General features: G+C 33.8%; 2 protein-coding genes across 3 annotated transcripts; both read right to left on the bottom strand.

The window, feature by feature from the left end:
- Window positions 1-104: 104 nt before the first annotated feature.
- Window positions 105-7053, bottom strand: dhdh.2 (dihydrodiol dehydrogenase, tandem duplicate 2). The gene is made up of 7 exons (XM_052531963.1): window positions 6890-7053; window positions 5648-5759; window positions 4641-4804; window positions 3830-4082; window positions 2550-2674; window positions 1310-1460; window positions 105-319 (listed from the first exon to the last, which is right to left on the bottom strand). Exons 1-7 carry the CDS (start codon window positions 6977-6979, stop codon window positions 210-212), a joined length of 1005 nt encoding a protein of 334 aa, XP_052387923.1. The 5' UTR covers window positions 6980-7053; the 3' UTR covers window positions 105-209.
- Window positions 7054-7314: 261 nt separating this feature from the next.
- On the bottom strand, window positions 7315-11637 carry LOC127934520 (trans-1,2-dihydrobenzene-1,2-diol dehydrogenase). Of its 2 annotated transcripts, XM_052531962.1 has the most exons (8): window positions 11539-11637; window positions 11082-11214; window positions 10897-11008; window positions 10670-10833; window positions 10342-10594; window positions 8615-8739; window positions 7570-7720; window positions 7315-7494 (listed from the first exon to the last, which is right to left on the bottom strand). In XM_052531962.1, exons 2-8 carry the CDS (start codon window positions 11193-11195, stop codon window positions 7367-7369), a joined length of 1047 nt encoding a protein of 348 aa, XP_052387922.1. In that variant the 5' UTR covers window positions 11196-11214; window positions 11539-11637; the 3' UTR covers window positions 7315-7366. The 2 variants fall into 2 exon arrangements, with proteins under 2 accessions (XP_052387922.1, XP_052387921.1); XM_052531961.1 differs by lacking the exon at window positions 11539-11637 and having other exon boundaries at window positions 11082-11312.
- Window positions 11638-12853: the final 1216 nt, after the last annotated feature.

Consider the following 12853-nt stretch of genomic DNA (forward strand, 5'->3'; position numbering starts at 1 on the left):
TTTTATAAAGCACATTTAAAAACAATAGTTTTGCAATACGCATTTATAATCTGCATAAAATACTGTATGCAGATGAGATGAATGAAAACAAAGACACATATGAAGCCAACAGAATAAAACACTGCTTTATTCTGCGGTTGAACTAATGCACATGAGCAAATGTAAGAGCAGCAGAACCCATGACTGATGATGATGATGATGGTGTGAGCTCATTGGCTGTCCTGGCTGTAGACCACGCCCACCTGTCGTCGAGCTTCATCCATGATCTCCGCTAGCAGCGCAGAGTCTGCGTGAGACATGCGCGAACTCTGCTTCAGACCTGCTCCCAATTACAAGGTATAAAGTTAAAATTGCATGATAAAAAAAAATTCTAAATGGTTAGATGTAAATTTGCAATTGAGAGAAAAACAAGAAATAATTGTGGGATAAAAAGTAGCTAATTATTTTATTTTTTATTGCATGGTGAAAAAACAAAGCAAAACCAGAACTGTAAGATTTAAAACTCAAAAAATAATTACACAAAGAAATCCGAATTTTTTATACTTTTTTATATTTATATCTCATAATATTATATTTTATTTTTGCCAAATTTATACAGATTGGAAGAAAAGATTAAATTAAATATTATTATTATTATTCCATAGTAAAACAAAAACAAATGCGAGATGTAAAGTCAGAATTGTGAAATATAAACTGCAAAAATTACACACAAAAAAAAAAAAAATATATATATATACGATTTTATATCTCACAATTATTGACTATTTTTCTACAACCTGCAAGAAAAAAACTTACCTTTTTTTATTATTATTATTTACTTTATTTTTTATCATGTGGCCGAAACTTCCATAAATAGGATGAAAATGCTGAATTAAAAAATACCAATAAAAATAATATTTTTAATTATATATGCGCATGTATCAGCTTTTATGCATAAGTAAAAAATAATAAAAGCTGTCTAATGTCAATTTATAATCAATCAATATATATAGTTTAACTTAAAATCTGCAAAAGACGTAAAACAAGAGGAAATCGGGCATAAAGGCATAAAATAATGTCATGCATGTAAAAACTGACTGAGAACTGAACTGGAATCGTGTTTGTGGTGTTTTTCTGCTGAATAAAGGGGTACACAAGACTTCTTCAGCATGCAAATGTTCATAAAAGCAAAAATGCATGCAAATCTAATGCATCAGAGTGTTAACAGACTCTAGTTTTGGAATCGGCAGCCCAAAATGAGATTTCACTCCAGCAGATACGATGCAATCTCTCCAGTCACGATCTGTTCTTCAGATGTGTAGCTCTGTACCTGCGAGTAAGCAGCGGCGGACCTCCTCGGCCTCGTAACACATGCCAGTGCTGTTGATGAAGTTGAGCGGCAGAGTGGGCTCCGGCACCGGATACTGCGTCTCCACACCGTTCACCAGCAGAGACGTCGGGCACCACATGTGAGCCGGGACCTGAGCAGCAAAAACAGCCCAAACATTCACCAGCGGCTTCTCCTGAGAGTGCAACACGTGCAGCTCGACTGATGACGGACGGAGCGCGCAACACAAAGGTTTCTGTGGTTCTATCAAATCTGATTCACACCGATGAAGAATAAGACAAGCTCTAAACATTTGGGAAGTATATCGTTTTTAAAATAAGCATTTAAATAATTAAATATTCTTGAATAAAAATATTTAAATTAAATACATTTGCTTATTAAAATTGCATGCATTGCATTCTTTTATTATTTTGTCCACATCCATTTCCCTAATAAATGCTTTAATTTTTTTCATCCATTAAATTTTAATATTGTGACATCAAAATGCATTTTATGTCTATATATATATATATATATATATATATATATATATATATATATATATATAAAAAAAAATAATAATAATATATATATATATATATATATATATATATATATATATAATTAATACTATTATTGATGCATCAATCAATTGAATTTAATAATGCACTTAAAGACATAATTGTTTCAAGTTAGTTTTTAAAATTCTTATTTAAAATACGACATATCATATAACTTTGCATTTATTTGGTTTTCACAACATTAAATACATTTCCTAATTCAAGTTATTGTATTAAGTCTCTTTAGTCATTGTATTAAATTATTCTAATCATTTTTTTCATACAATTTTCTTTGTCAAATATATACACATAATTTTAAAAAAAAGGTTGTTATTCTGACCAGTGAAGCACATTAAGGCACATTTTATGCACAAAATTCAAATTCAAAAAATCTATTATTATTATTATTATTATTAAAGTGATGTCAGAGCCACGCTGAATAAAAGCATCTGCCAAATGCACGACTGTAAAAGTGAATAATCTGAATGACCATCACGAGTTGTTTGGGTGTGTGTGATTTACTTTCAGCAGCACGGCAATAATTTCACTTTAAAAGCAGTTCCAGTAATATATGATCAAATATTGACATGACATGAGTTCAAACAGAGTCTTCACTGCAGTTATTAGTGTTTTAACTCTGTCTGATAAACACATCACACTAACATCAGAGAGATTCATCAGACCTTGATGGTGCCTTTCGTCCCGACGATTACGGCTTCGTTCGGAAGCTCGGCGCTGATTGTGCAGGTACAGACGGCCAATCGGTGTCCAGAGAACTTCAGCGTGACGACCATGGCTTCATCCACACCTGCCAATCAAAAACTGGGGAATAAACACCTCTTCGTTTCTGATTTCAAAAAAAACAACCCAACGTACATGAGCTGATGCACACTGATGATAAATCAGACCAGCTAGGAAATTACAATTAACAAATATATTAAAATTAATGGGTTTTAACTCTCTTTAGTCAATGTATTCATTTTTTATTGTTATTTTTATTTGTAAAAACTTATTTGTAATATTATTGCTATTTTTTTTTAATGCCTTAAATATTGTTATTCTGACCTATGAAACACATCGAGCTGTATTACAGGTATTTTACAAATAAAAAAATGTATAATATTAATTAAAGCCCAATATGAATAAAAAATACACAATTTATTATTATATATTCTTCTTATTATTAATATAATTAAAATATTATGCTACAGATAAAAAAGTAATTATTAATTTTATTATTGAAATGTTATTAAACATTTAAAAATGTATTACTATTATTATTATTTATTAATATAAGTAATATGATGCTAAACAGATTAAAAAGATTATTTCAATTATATATTATTTAAAAAAGATTCTAAAAAAATATATTATTATTATGAATTATTATTGAAATGTTATTACAGATTTTAAAATGTATTATTATTATTATTTTTACTATTATTAAAATATAATATACAGATTTAAAAATATATATAATAATTATTAATATTATTATTGAAATGTTATTAGAGATTTAACAATGTATTATTATTATTAATATTAATATTAATATAATTAAAATTCGATGCTACATATATATATATATATATATATATATATATATATATATATATATATATATATATATATATATATATATATATATATATAAATTATTATTATTAATATTATTATTGAAAGGCTATTACAGATTTTAAAAAGTATTATTATTATTATTATTATTATTATTATTATTAATATAATTTAAATATGATTCTATACAGGTTTAAGAAAATAATGATTATTATTATTATTATTGAAATGTTATAACAGATTTTAAAATGTATTTTATTATTGATATAATTAAAATATGATGCTACAAAGATTTTAAATAATACTAATTATTAATATTATTATTGAAATGTTATTATAGATTTAAAAATGTATTTTTCTTCTTATTATTAGTCTAGACTGTATGCACCAGTGTCCAGACAGACTCCGGTGGCTTGAATGCTCTCTGGTCTCTCTCCGTTGAACACCATGAGCACAAACTGCAGGCAGTAGATGCCGATGTCGAGCAGCGCTCCTCCTCCCAGCTCCTTCTCCACGGCGCGGGGCACGTGTGTGAGAGGAACGCCGAAATCTGCTCTCGCCAGCTTCAGCTCGCCCACCTCGCCCTGCGACAGCAGCCGGCCGATCTCCAGCGAGACGGGGAAGAACCGCGTCCAGACGGCCTGCGGAGGACAGGACACTCATCATCTACAGAACAACAAGTTGTGATTATTTTTTAAAAATACAGTAAAATTCTGAAATATTATTATGATTAAAATCACAGTTTTCTGTGTGAATATCTGTTAACATGTAATTTATTTCTGTGATGCACAGCTGTATTTCCAGCATCAGTCTTCAGTGTCACATGATCTTCAGAAATCATGAAAATATGATGATTTACTGCTCAACATTTCTGATTATGTTGAAAATGGTTGTGCTGCACAATATTTTTGCGGAAACTGTGATGCATTGTATTTTTTGGGATTCACAGATGAACAAAGTTCAAAAGAACAAAATTTATCTGAAATAGAAGTCCTTTGTAACTTTATAAATGTCACTTATGATCAATTCAATGCATTCTCGATTAATAAAAGTATTTTATTGATGCATGTTCTCCTCTAGATATCACTATTTCTGTCAGTTATTTAAAAGTCTGTGCTGTACATCTATTTGTTTTCTTTTTTCAGAAGAAATGAATGCTTATATTCAACAATATTATGTTAAATGGAGTCATGCATGACCTCCATGAGGAAGACGTGGTTGTTCTGGGCCGAGGCGATCAGCTCCTGGACCTCCCTCAGGTTCATGGCCAGAGGTTTCTCACACAGAACGTTCTTCTGAGCGTTCATGAAGAGCACACCGAGTGACAGATGATGAGGGTGTATGGTGCCCACGTACACCACATCTGAAACACAGCAGCACCTTCATCTTCAGCGGAAACAGCTCAATCTCTGAATCAACAGTTAGAACAGAACTCCAGCAAACACTGATACAATGTTGCAAGCATCTTTCCAGACTTCCATCGTTTTCTCCCAGGATTCCATTAAACAAAGAGTTACGAGTCATAACCTCCAACAGGATAAGCAACAGAATAAAACATTCCTATGTAAAGAAAAGAAAATATACAGGAGATATAAAACTAGTAAGACTCTGGGTCTAAAGCTCTGGGAAAATATATCAAGATTTAATCAGATTTGTAAAAAAAATGGAGCTAAAATTGAAGCTTTAAAAAAATATTAATTGTGACTTTTCTGAAAAATTTGACTTCCTTATGGGAAGAAAAAGTCAGCATTATGAATACCAAGTTTAGCCTACATCTGGAATCTATTTCATTAATTTAAAAAAAAAAAATATGCCATGAAAAAAAAAAAAAAAAGAAAAAGATAATTGTGACTTTTTGGAAAAATTTGACTTTGGTTTTTTGAATTTGTTTGTTTGGAAAATTCTAATTTTTTACCTTATGGGAAAAAAAGTCAGCATTATGAATACTAAGTTTAGCCTACATCTGGAATTTATTTCATTATTTCAAATTATGCCATGAAAAAAAAAGAAAAGATAATTGTGATTTTTTTTTCTTTTCACAATTCTGACTTTTTTCTCTTACAATTTTGCGAGAAAAAAACTCAGAATTGTGAGAAGAGAGTCAGAATTCACTTTTTTATTCATTTCGACTGGCCGAAATGAGAGTCTGCTGTGTAGTTATCAGACGGAGGACGAGATGAAGATGAAGCTGAAGATGAAGTCTCACCGATCTCTGGGTCTTTGGCCAGATCTTCGTAGCAGCCGTATGCGCGCGGGATGCTGTGTTTCTGAGCAAACTCCTGCGCACGCTTCAGGTCACGCGCCGCCACCGCCAGCACCTGTCAAAATATCACTTTATACTACTGAAAAAACTCAGAATACCAGATGTAGATCGGTTTATTCCTGTGCACAATTAAATGCTATATTATACACTGCTGTTTAAAAGTCATTGAGATCTGTAATGATTTTTAAAGAAGTCTCTTTTGCTCATCAAGACTGCATTTTTTTTTTTTCTATTGTTAAATATTATTGCAATTTAAAATACTGGTTTTCTATGTGAATCTGTGTTAAAGTGTGATGTATTTCTGTGATGCTCCGCTGTATTTTCAGCATCATTCCTCCAGTCTTCAGTGTCACATGATCTTCAGAAATCAGAATAATATGATGATTTTTTATTAGTTTTGCTGCTTAATATTTTTTGGGAACCTGTGATACTTTTTTATTTATTAGTATTTGATGAATAAAGTGAAAAAGAACAGCATCTTTTCTAAAACATCCTTGCTGAATAAAAGCATCAATTTCTTTGAAAAAATAAATAAAATACTTACTCAAACTTTTAAACGGTAGTGTATGTTTTTTACAAAACCTTTATATAGTATTTTTGTTTTCTTTATTAAATCATGTGACACTGAAGACTGGAGGAATTATGCTGAAAATACAGAAATAAATTACATTTTGAAGTGTATTAAAACAGAAAACCAGTATTTTAAATTGCTATATTTCACAACATTACTCTTTTTCAACAGTTAATGCAACCTTGATGAGCAGAAGAGACTTCTTTAAAAAAAAAAAAAGTATTTTATTGATCCCAAACCTCTGAACAGCTCTGTGTGTGTGTGTGTGTGTGTGTGTGTGAGTAACAATGTGTTTTTGTCTTCTTTATGCAAGCACAGTGCAGTACCGATGTTGGCCAGATGACGGTGGTGTCGCTGTTTCCCCGCTGCACTGTAAAACTTCCTGATTCAGCTGCGAGACTTGCTTACATTCAGCAGATCAGAGAAAGTTTGTGAAATGCGTGTCGTAGTGTCTTATGCATGAGACTCGGTGCGTGTCAGGTGTGTGTCTGTGGTCTACACCATCAGTAGGAACTCTGTTATCACACTCATTCGGTGCACATGTGTGTGTAAAGTGCCCTGAAGTCTCTCGCGAGCGCTTTTCTCATGTCAGTAAGTGTGTTTCGGCTCTTTACCTGGTGGTTTTCTGCTGGAAGAGTCTTCAGTGCCACTGTGAAGTCATGACTGATTTTCCCAGCGCTGCAGATTCCCCATCTGATCACCATGATGGCGTCTGTCTCTCACTGTGTGTGTGTGTGTGTAAGAACCAACATACAAACTGTGCAGAATATCCTCTCTACTGCCCCCTACTGGTTTCTGTAGTATGTGAAAGTGAGACTCGGTAATAAATATTATCATGCAACACTGCTGAGAAGAACATCATGCTTCATTGTTGTGATGTAAAACTAAAAGGTACTAGCTATTAAATGAAAAATCTTCTGTACCTTGAATGCATCTGCCATGAATGTAAATGCAAGGTCAAGTCAAGGTGCTTTGCATTTTTACAATATTTTAAAGAAGATTCCACTCTATATTTTATAGGTAAGCATCACAGATCCGCTGTGTTTGTGTAGCTTTTATTACATACATTTTCAAGCATCCAATCAGGTCAATCAAGGAATGGAGGCCAGTGATTGGCTGTCCTGCTGGTAAACCACGCCCACCTGCCTCCGGGCCTCATCCATGACCTCGATGAGCAGCTCTGAGTCTGCGAGAGACATCTTGATGCTCTCCTTGAGTCCTGTCAGACAGATCAAGTCAGACAGACGGCCTTTATTCATGTGACGAGCTAACAGCAGCTTTAACAGAGCGTCACCTTTCAGCAGACAGCGCCGGACTTCCTCTGCTTCATATCTCAGTCCTGTGCTGTTGGTGAAGTTCAGAGGCAGCCCGGGGTCCGGAAGAGGAAACTGCGTCTCCTTCCCCTTCACCTCCAGAGAGGTCGGGCAGTGCATGGGATGTGCCACCTAGAGCAGAGAGACCAGAACTGAGTTACTAGAGGAGAGAGAGAGAGAGAGAGAGAAAGAGCAAATATTCTGTCACTTTACATTTATTTAACTTCCGTGCATCTCTTAATGGTTCATTTTCAGCAATGCAATTGACATTATTAGCTTATGAACTGTGTTAACTGCTCCCTTAGAAATAAACTAAAGATGGACAGAGAGATCCTCTGTGATTACACATTATTTCATGACCTTCTTCAAATGGGTTTATTTTTATTTACTAAAAATGCAGTTAATTTGTATGATGAGGTTAATAATTTTTTTTACTGAAATTATTTAAATATTTTAGTTTATCATTTTTTATGAGTCCCAAGTGGATTTACACGAACTTACAATAATATACATAATAAATATTTTATAGAATAAAAATCAATCTCATTTCAGCTAGTTGCCAAATCAACAATTCTTATTTTTACTGCATTTCTCTTGATGACATAACTAAACTGAAATAAAAATTAATTAAATTCAAAACAACAACAAACATCAAAATTACTAAAACTTCAACTACAATTAAAGCAGAAAATATAAATCATATTATATATATATATATATATATATATATATATATATATATATATATATATACACACACACATATATAAACTCAACGATACTAAAATAACACCGTTACGTTGTGCCCTGTATTTTTGTATACTTATATACACATATTATATACTTAGAATATTTATTTTACATTGATATGTCTCCCTGTTTGAAAAGGCAGCACAGGTCTGTTTTATAACAGCTTTACTAAGTGGCAATAATATATTTAAATGCACAATTTGTTTGCATTAGAAACACATAAACTGCAGACTGTTTGCAGTGATTCAGAAGTAATCCGGCGTGTTCTGCTCTCACTCGGATGATTCCTGTGCTTCCGCAGATGCTGGCGTCGTTTGGAAGATCACAAGCAACGCTGCAAGTGCATACAGCCATCCTGTTCCCCGAAAACTTCAGGACCACCACCAGAGACTCGTCCACTCCTGACAGATGAAGAAGAGAGCTCACAAACACATGCACTGAGAGCATCTGATAACTTTCCCTTTGAGATAGATGCAGCCTTTCTGTTGGCTTAAACCTTTCTTTTTTATTATTATTAAAACACAGAGTGAATTAAATGTAATGATAAATAGAAGGGAACACAACATAAAATATAAATGTTTTGCATTAGCAATGCTTTAAAGTTGGATTCATTAAAATAAAATAAAAATTGCTTTAATACTTTGAAGAAGCACTGAAAAATGACTTTAAATCAAGATGCATTTACTTAAGAAGCAAAATAAGTCAACGTGAGTTTATGAATAAAACAACAACAAATATCTGTCAATGAGTTTAATTCAAGGGGAAAACAAGTTCTCATTTCTCAATGACGGATATTTGTTAATTTGATATTAAACATTTTGTTCAACTTCTCTTAATATATTAATTTTGCATCTTCAAATGTATCTTGATTTAAAGGAGTCATATGATGTTTTTTTAAAGATCGTTATTTTGTGTGATATATGTTGACATGCTTTAATGTTCAAAAAACATTATTTTACGAATACTGTTCATTACTGTTGGTCCTCTATGCCCCGCCTCTCTCAAACAAAGCCCCTCCTTCTGACAAGCACAGTCTGCTCTGATTGGCCAAATGACCCGGTGCATTGTGATTGGCCGAACACCGCAAGCACAATCAGAAATGTAACATCCCTTTCCATAATCACGAGCTTCAAAATAAATGTAAAGACAGTTAATAATGTCTTTTATTTAAAAAATGTCTATTAAAACAAAACTGCAGAAGAATTGCAATGTGTGAAACATCCAATCCAGTGACTTTAAGACTCTCTGCTCCGATTTAGGACCTTTTTTATGGGCAAGTCCATAAGGGTTTTTTTCTTGGTTACGCGAAAACAATAAAAACATTCTGAAACAAGGAAGCAAGAATTAAATTAAAGTTACAAAATGTTTCAGAAATGTCTTAAGTGATCATCTGAAGGCTGAATAAAGTCGGCAACTGCAGTATTTGAAAATCTTGAATCTGATGGTGGAAAATTAAAATATTGAGAAAATCATCTTTAATGTTTTCTAAATGAAGATCTTAGCAATGCATATTAGTAATCAAAAATTAGTATTTGATGCATTTATGGTAAGACATTTATAAAATATCTTAATGGAGCATGATCTTTAAAAGATACATCTTTTAAATACAATGTATTTTTGGATATTGCTACAAATTTCCCAAACAGTTGGTGGTTCCCATTGAAAACTATAAAAGCCAACGGGAACCACCAACTGTTTAATTACCAGCAATCTTCAAAATATCTTCTTATACGTTCAACATAAAGCTGAATTTTCATTTTTGGGTGAACTATACCTTTAAGATTGGTTTTGTGCTCCAGGGACACAAATATGATTTTTGTGTTAATGTTTTGAGAACATTATTAAAGACCAGATAACACGGAATAAACGTTCGGTTCGTAACATTACCGGAATGTTGTGAGATCCTTCTCTCTACAGTTTACGAACCTTCTCAAATAAACCCTTCAGCTGCTCTTTGGACTAAGCACAGGAGTATGGATGTAAACAGTGGTGTTGTTCTGTACCGGAGGGCAGCAGGACTCCCGTGGCGTGGATGGATTCTGGTCTTTCTCTCTTGAACACCATCAGAGCGAACTGCAGGCAGTAGATGCCGATGTTGATCAGCGCTCCTCCACCCTGCTCCTTCTGTGAGGTGCGCTCGCGGTGCAGAAGAGGAAGACCGAAACACACCCTCACCACCTTCACCTCCCCGACGGTGTTTTCTGAGAGCAGCCTGTCGACCTCAGCGTACACGGGGAAACACCTGGACCACACCGCCTGAGACAGACAGAGACAGCGGCTCTACTGTCAGACCTGACAGAGCATTAATCCCAACAAAACTAGTTCTTCTACCTCCATGAGGAAGACGTTGTTCTCTCTGGCGGCTGAGATGAGATGCATGACCTCTCTGTGGTTCATGGCCAGGGGTTTCTCACAGAGCACGTTCTTCCCAGCGTTCAGGAACATCAGACCCACCGGCAGATGATGTGTGTGGAGAACCCCGATGTACACCACATCTGTCCGGACACACTCGTGAAGCTCAGTCAATCATTCCCTTTAATTCTGTCCGGTTTACTCACCGATATCTGGACCCTTCACCAGCTCCTGGTAGCTGCCAAATGCAGTCGGGATCCCATGAGTCTTTGCAAACTTCTTTGCACGGTCTAAGCTTCTCGCTGCAACTGCAACGATCTATGACACACACAGACAGAAAATATAAAGTTAATGATTGAATGGGATTCTAGAAGCAGATGTTTAGTGATACCTGGTGATCCTCGTGAGAAAGTGTCTTCAGAGCCACACAGAAGTCATGGCTGATGTTTCCAGCTCCACAGATTCCCCAGCGGGTCGCCATGTTCGCTCTGACCTCCAGATGCATGTGCAGTGAAGGCTTTTATCTGCGGTCCAGAGTACAAGACGTCATGTGATCTGATAAAGTGTAACTTTGAAGACAGAAACTGTTGTAGAAGTCACTCTTTTGTTTCTCACACTATAAATGTATTCATGGCTGAATATGCATGAGCTCATGATGATTAAATGTGCAAGCTAATGATGATTAAGCGTTGTGTTTATGGGTGATGTTATTATGCTTGTGTAATTTGTCAAGAAAAAGTGCAATGCATGAGAACTGCAATAATGATATTCATGTTACAAATAAGGTTAAAAGAAATTCACAGAGCAGTTTTAAAATATTAAATTTACATATACAAATGCATACATACCTGTAGAGTTTAGCTCTTACCCTAATCAAACACACCTGAGCATGCTAATCAATGTCTGCATCAGGGTTAGAGCTAAAGATTTGAGATCCCTGGTGTTAACAGTGAACAGCCTGCAGTGCTTCCGTCAGTCATTAGGTGGCGCTGTGAAGCCATTATCAAATCACAGCAGTAACCCCGCCATTCAGCTTGTGTGGAAATTTCAACATCCGCTCAAAAACAAACAAACAAACAAACAAACAAACAACAACAAAACATATAGAAATTAAGCATTTTATATTATATTAATATATTACATTTAAATTATGTTTCTGTTTCCTTATTTGCAAACCTCACAATCTACAGATTCTTTTTTGGATTTTTTTTATTATTAGAATATAATAATAAAAATATTATATTAAATTATATAATTTTTAATAATAAAATAAAATACAGTGTGTGTGTGTCTTTGTGTGTGAACATCTAAAAATATAATAAAAATATTATGTAAATATTTTTTATAATAAAAAAGTCATATAATATAATATAATATAATATAATATAATATAATTTAACTTAATATAATATAATATAATATAATATAATATAATATAATATAATATAAAATGATATAATATAATATAATATAATATAATATAATATAATTTAACTTAATATAATATAATATAATATAATATAATATAATATAATATAATATAATATAATATAATATAATATAATATAATATAATATAATATAATATAATATAATAACAGTGTGACACTCTCAGGTGTGTTTGGGGGGAAATTGTCAATGATGTCACTCTTCTGAGGGATGCTGGGATGCTGTGTGCCATCACCATGACGACAAGGTACCAGCTGGGCAATCTGTATGCAAATGCCTAATCTTGAACGGCAGGACCTGGTCGCCATGGCAACGGAGCCCGTGTTCCCGCCGAAACACACCTTTCCCGGTGATTTCTGGGAAGAGAGAAGGAGAAGGTGTTAAATGTTATCATGAGCCGAGAGTAGAAACGGTAACATCACTGTTCTCTGATCTACACTGCATGAACATTAGCCAAGATACTTTAACCAAACCTGGTATTACTGTATTAGTGTCTAAACAGCAGGGTATTACCGTGGCACTGTGTCCAAAAATCACAAAGCACTTTTATTAAGTAGTTACTGAACCTGTGAGAGTAAATCTGACACGTGTGACACAGTAAAAATGAGAAATCATATAGACTTTACTGATCTATAGTGATTCATCTGTGTGTGTGTGTGTGTGTGTATGTGCTTGTGTGTGTGTGTGTGTGTGTGTGTATGTGCTTGTGTGTGTG

Source organism: Carassius gibelio, chromosome A18 (genome assembly GCF_023724105.1).
Source record: "Carassius gibelio isolate Cgi1373 ecotype wild population from Czech Republic chromosome A18, carGib1.2-hapl.c, whole genome shotgun sequence".
NCBI lineage: Eukaryota > Metazoa > Chordata > Actinopteri > Cypriniformes > Cyprinidae > Carassius > Carassius gibelio.

What these genes read in the sequence shown, in the direction of transcription:
- dhdh.2 (XM_052531963.1), bottom strand. Translation starts at nt 6,979, where the DNA reads ATGGTGATCAGATGGGGAATCTGCAGCGCTGGGAAAATCAGTCATGAC. An exon ending in GGCCAAAGACCCAGAGATCG is followed by an intron (nt 4,805 to 5,647) that starts GTGAGACTTCAT and finishes GCTGTGTTTCAG; the next exon opens with ATGTGGTGTACGTGGGCACC. An exon ending in GGACGAAAGGCACCATCAAG is followed by an intron (nt 1,461 to 2,549) that starts GTCTGATGAATC and finishes TTTGCTGCTCAG; the next exon opens with GTCCCGGCTCACATGTGGTG.
- LOC127934520 (XM_052531962.1), bottom strand. Translation starts at nt 11,195, where the DNA reads ATGCATCTGGAGGTCAGAGCGAACATGGCGACCCGCTGGGGAATCTGT. An exon ending in TTTCTCACGAGGATCACCAG is followed by an intron (nt 11,009 to 11,081) that starts GTATCACTAAAC and finishes TGTGTGTCATAG; the next exon opens with ATCGTTGCAGTTGCAGCGAG. An exon ending in CCGGCGCTGTCTGCTGAAAG is followed by an intron (nt 7,495 to 7,569) that starts GTGACGCTCTGT and finishes TCTGTCTGACAG; the next exon opens with GACTCAAGGAGAGCATCAAG.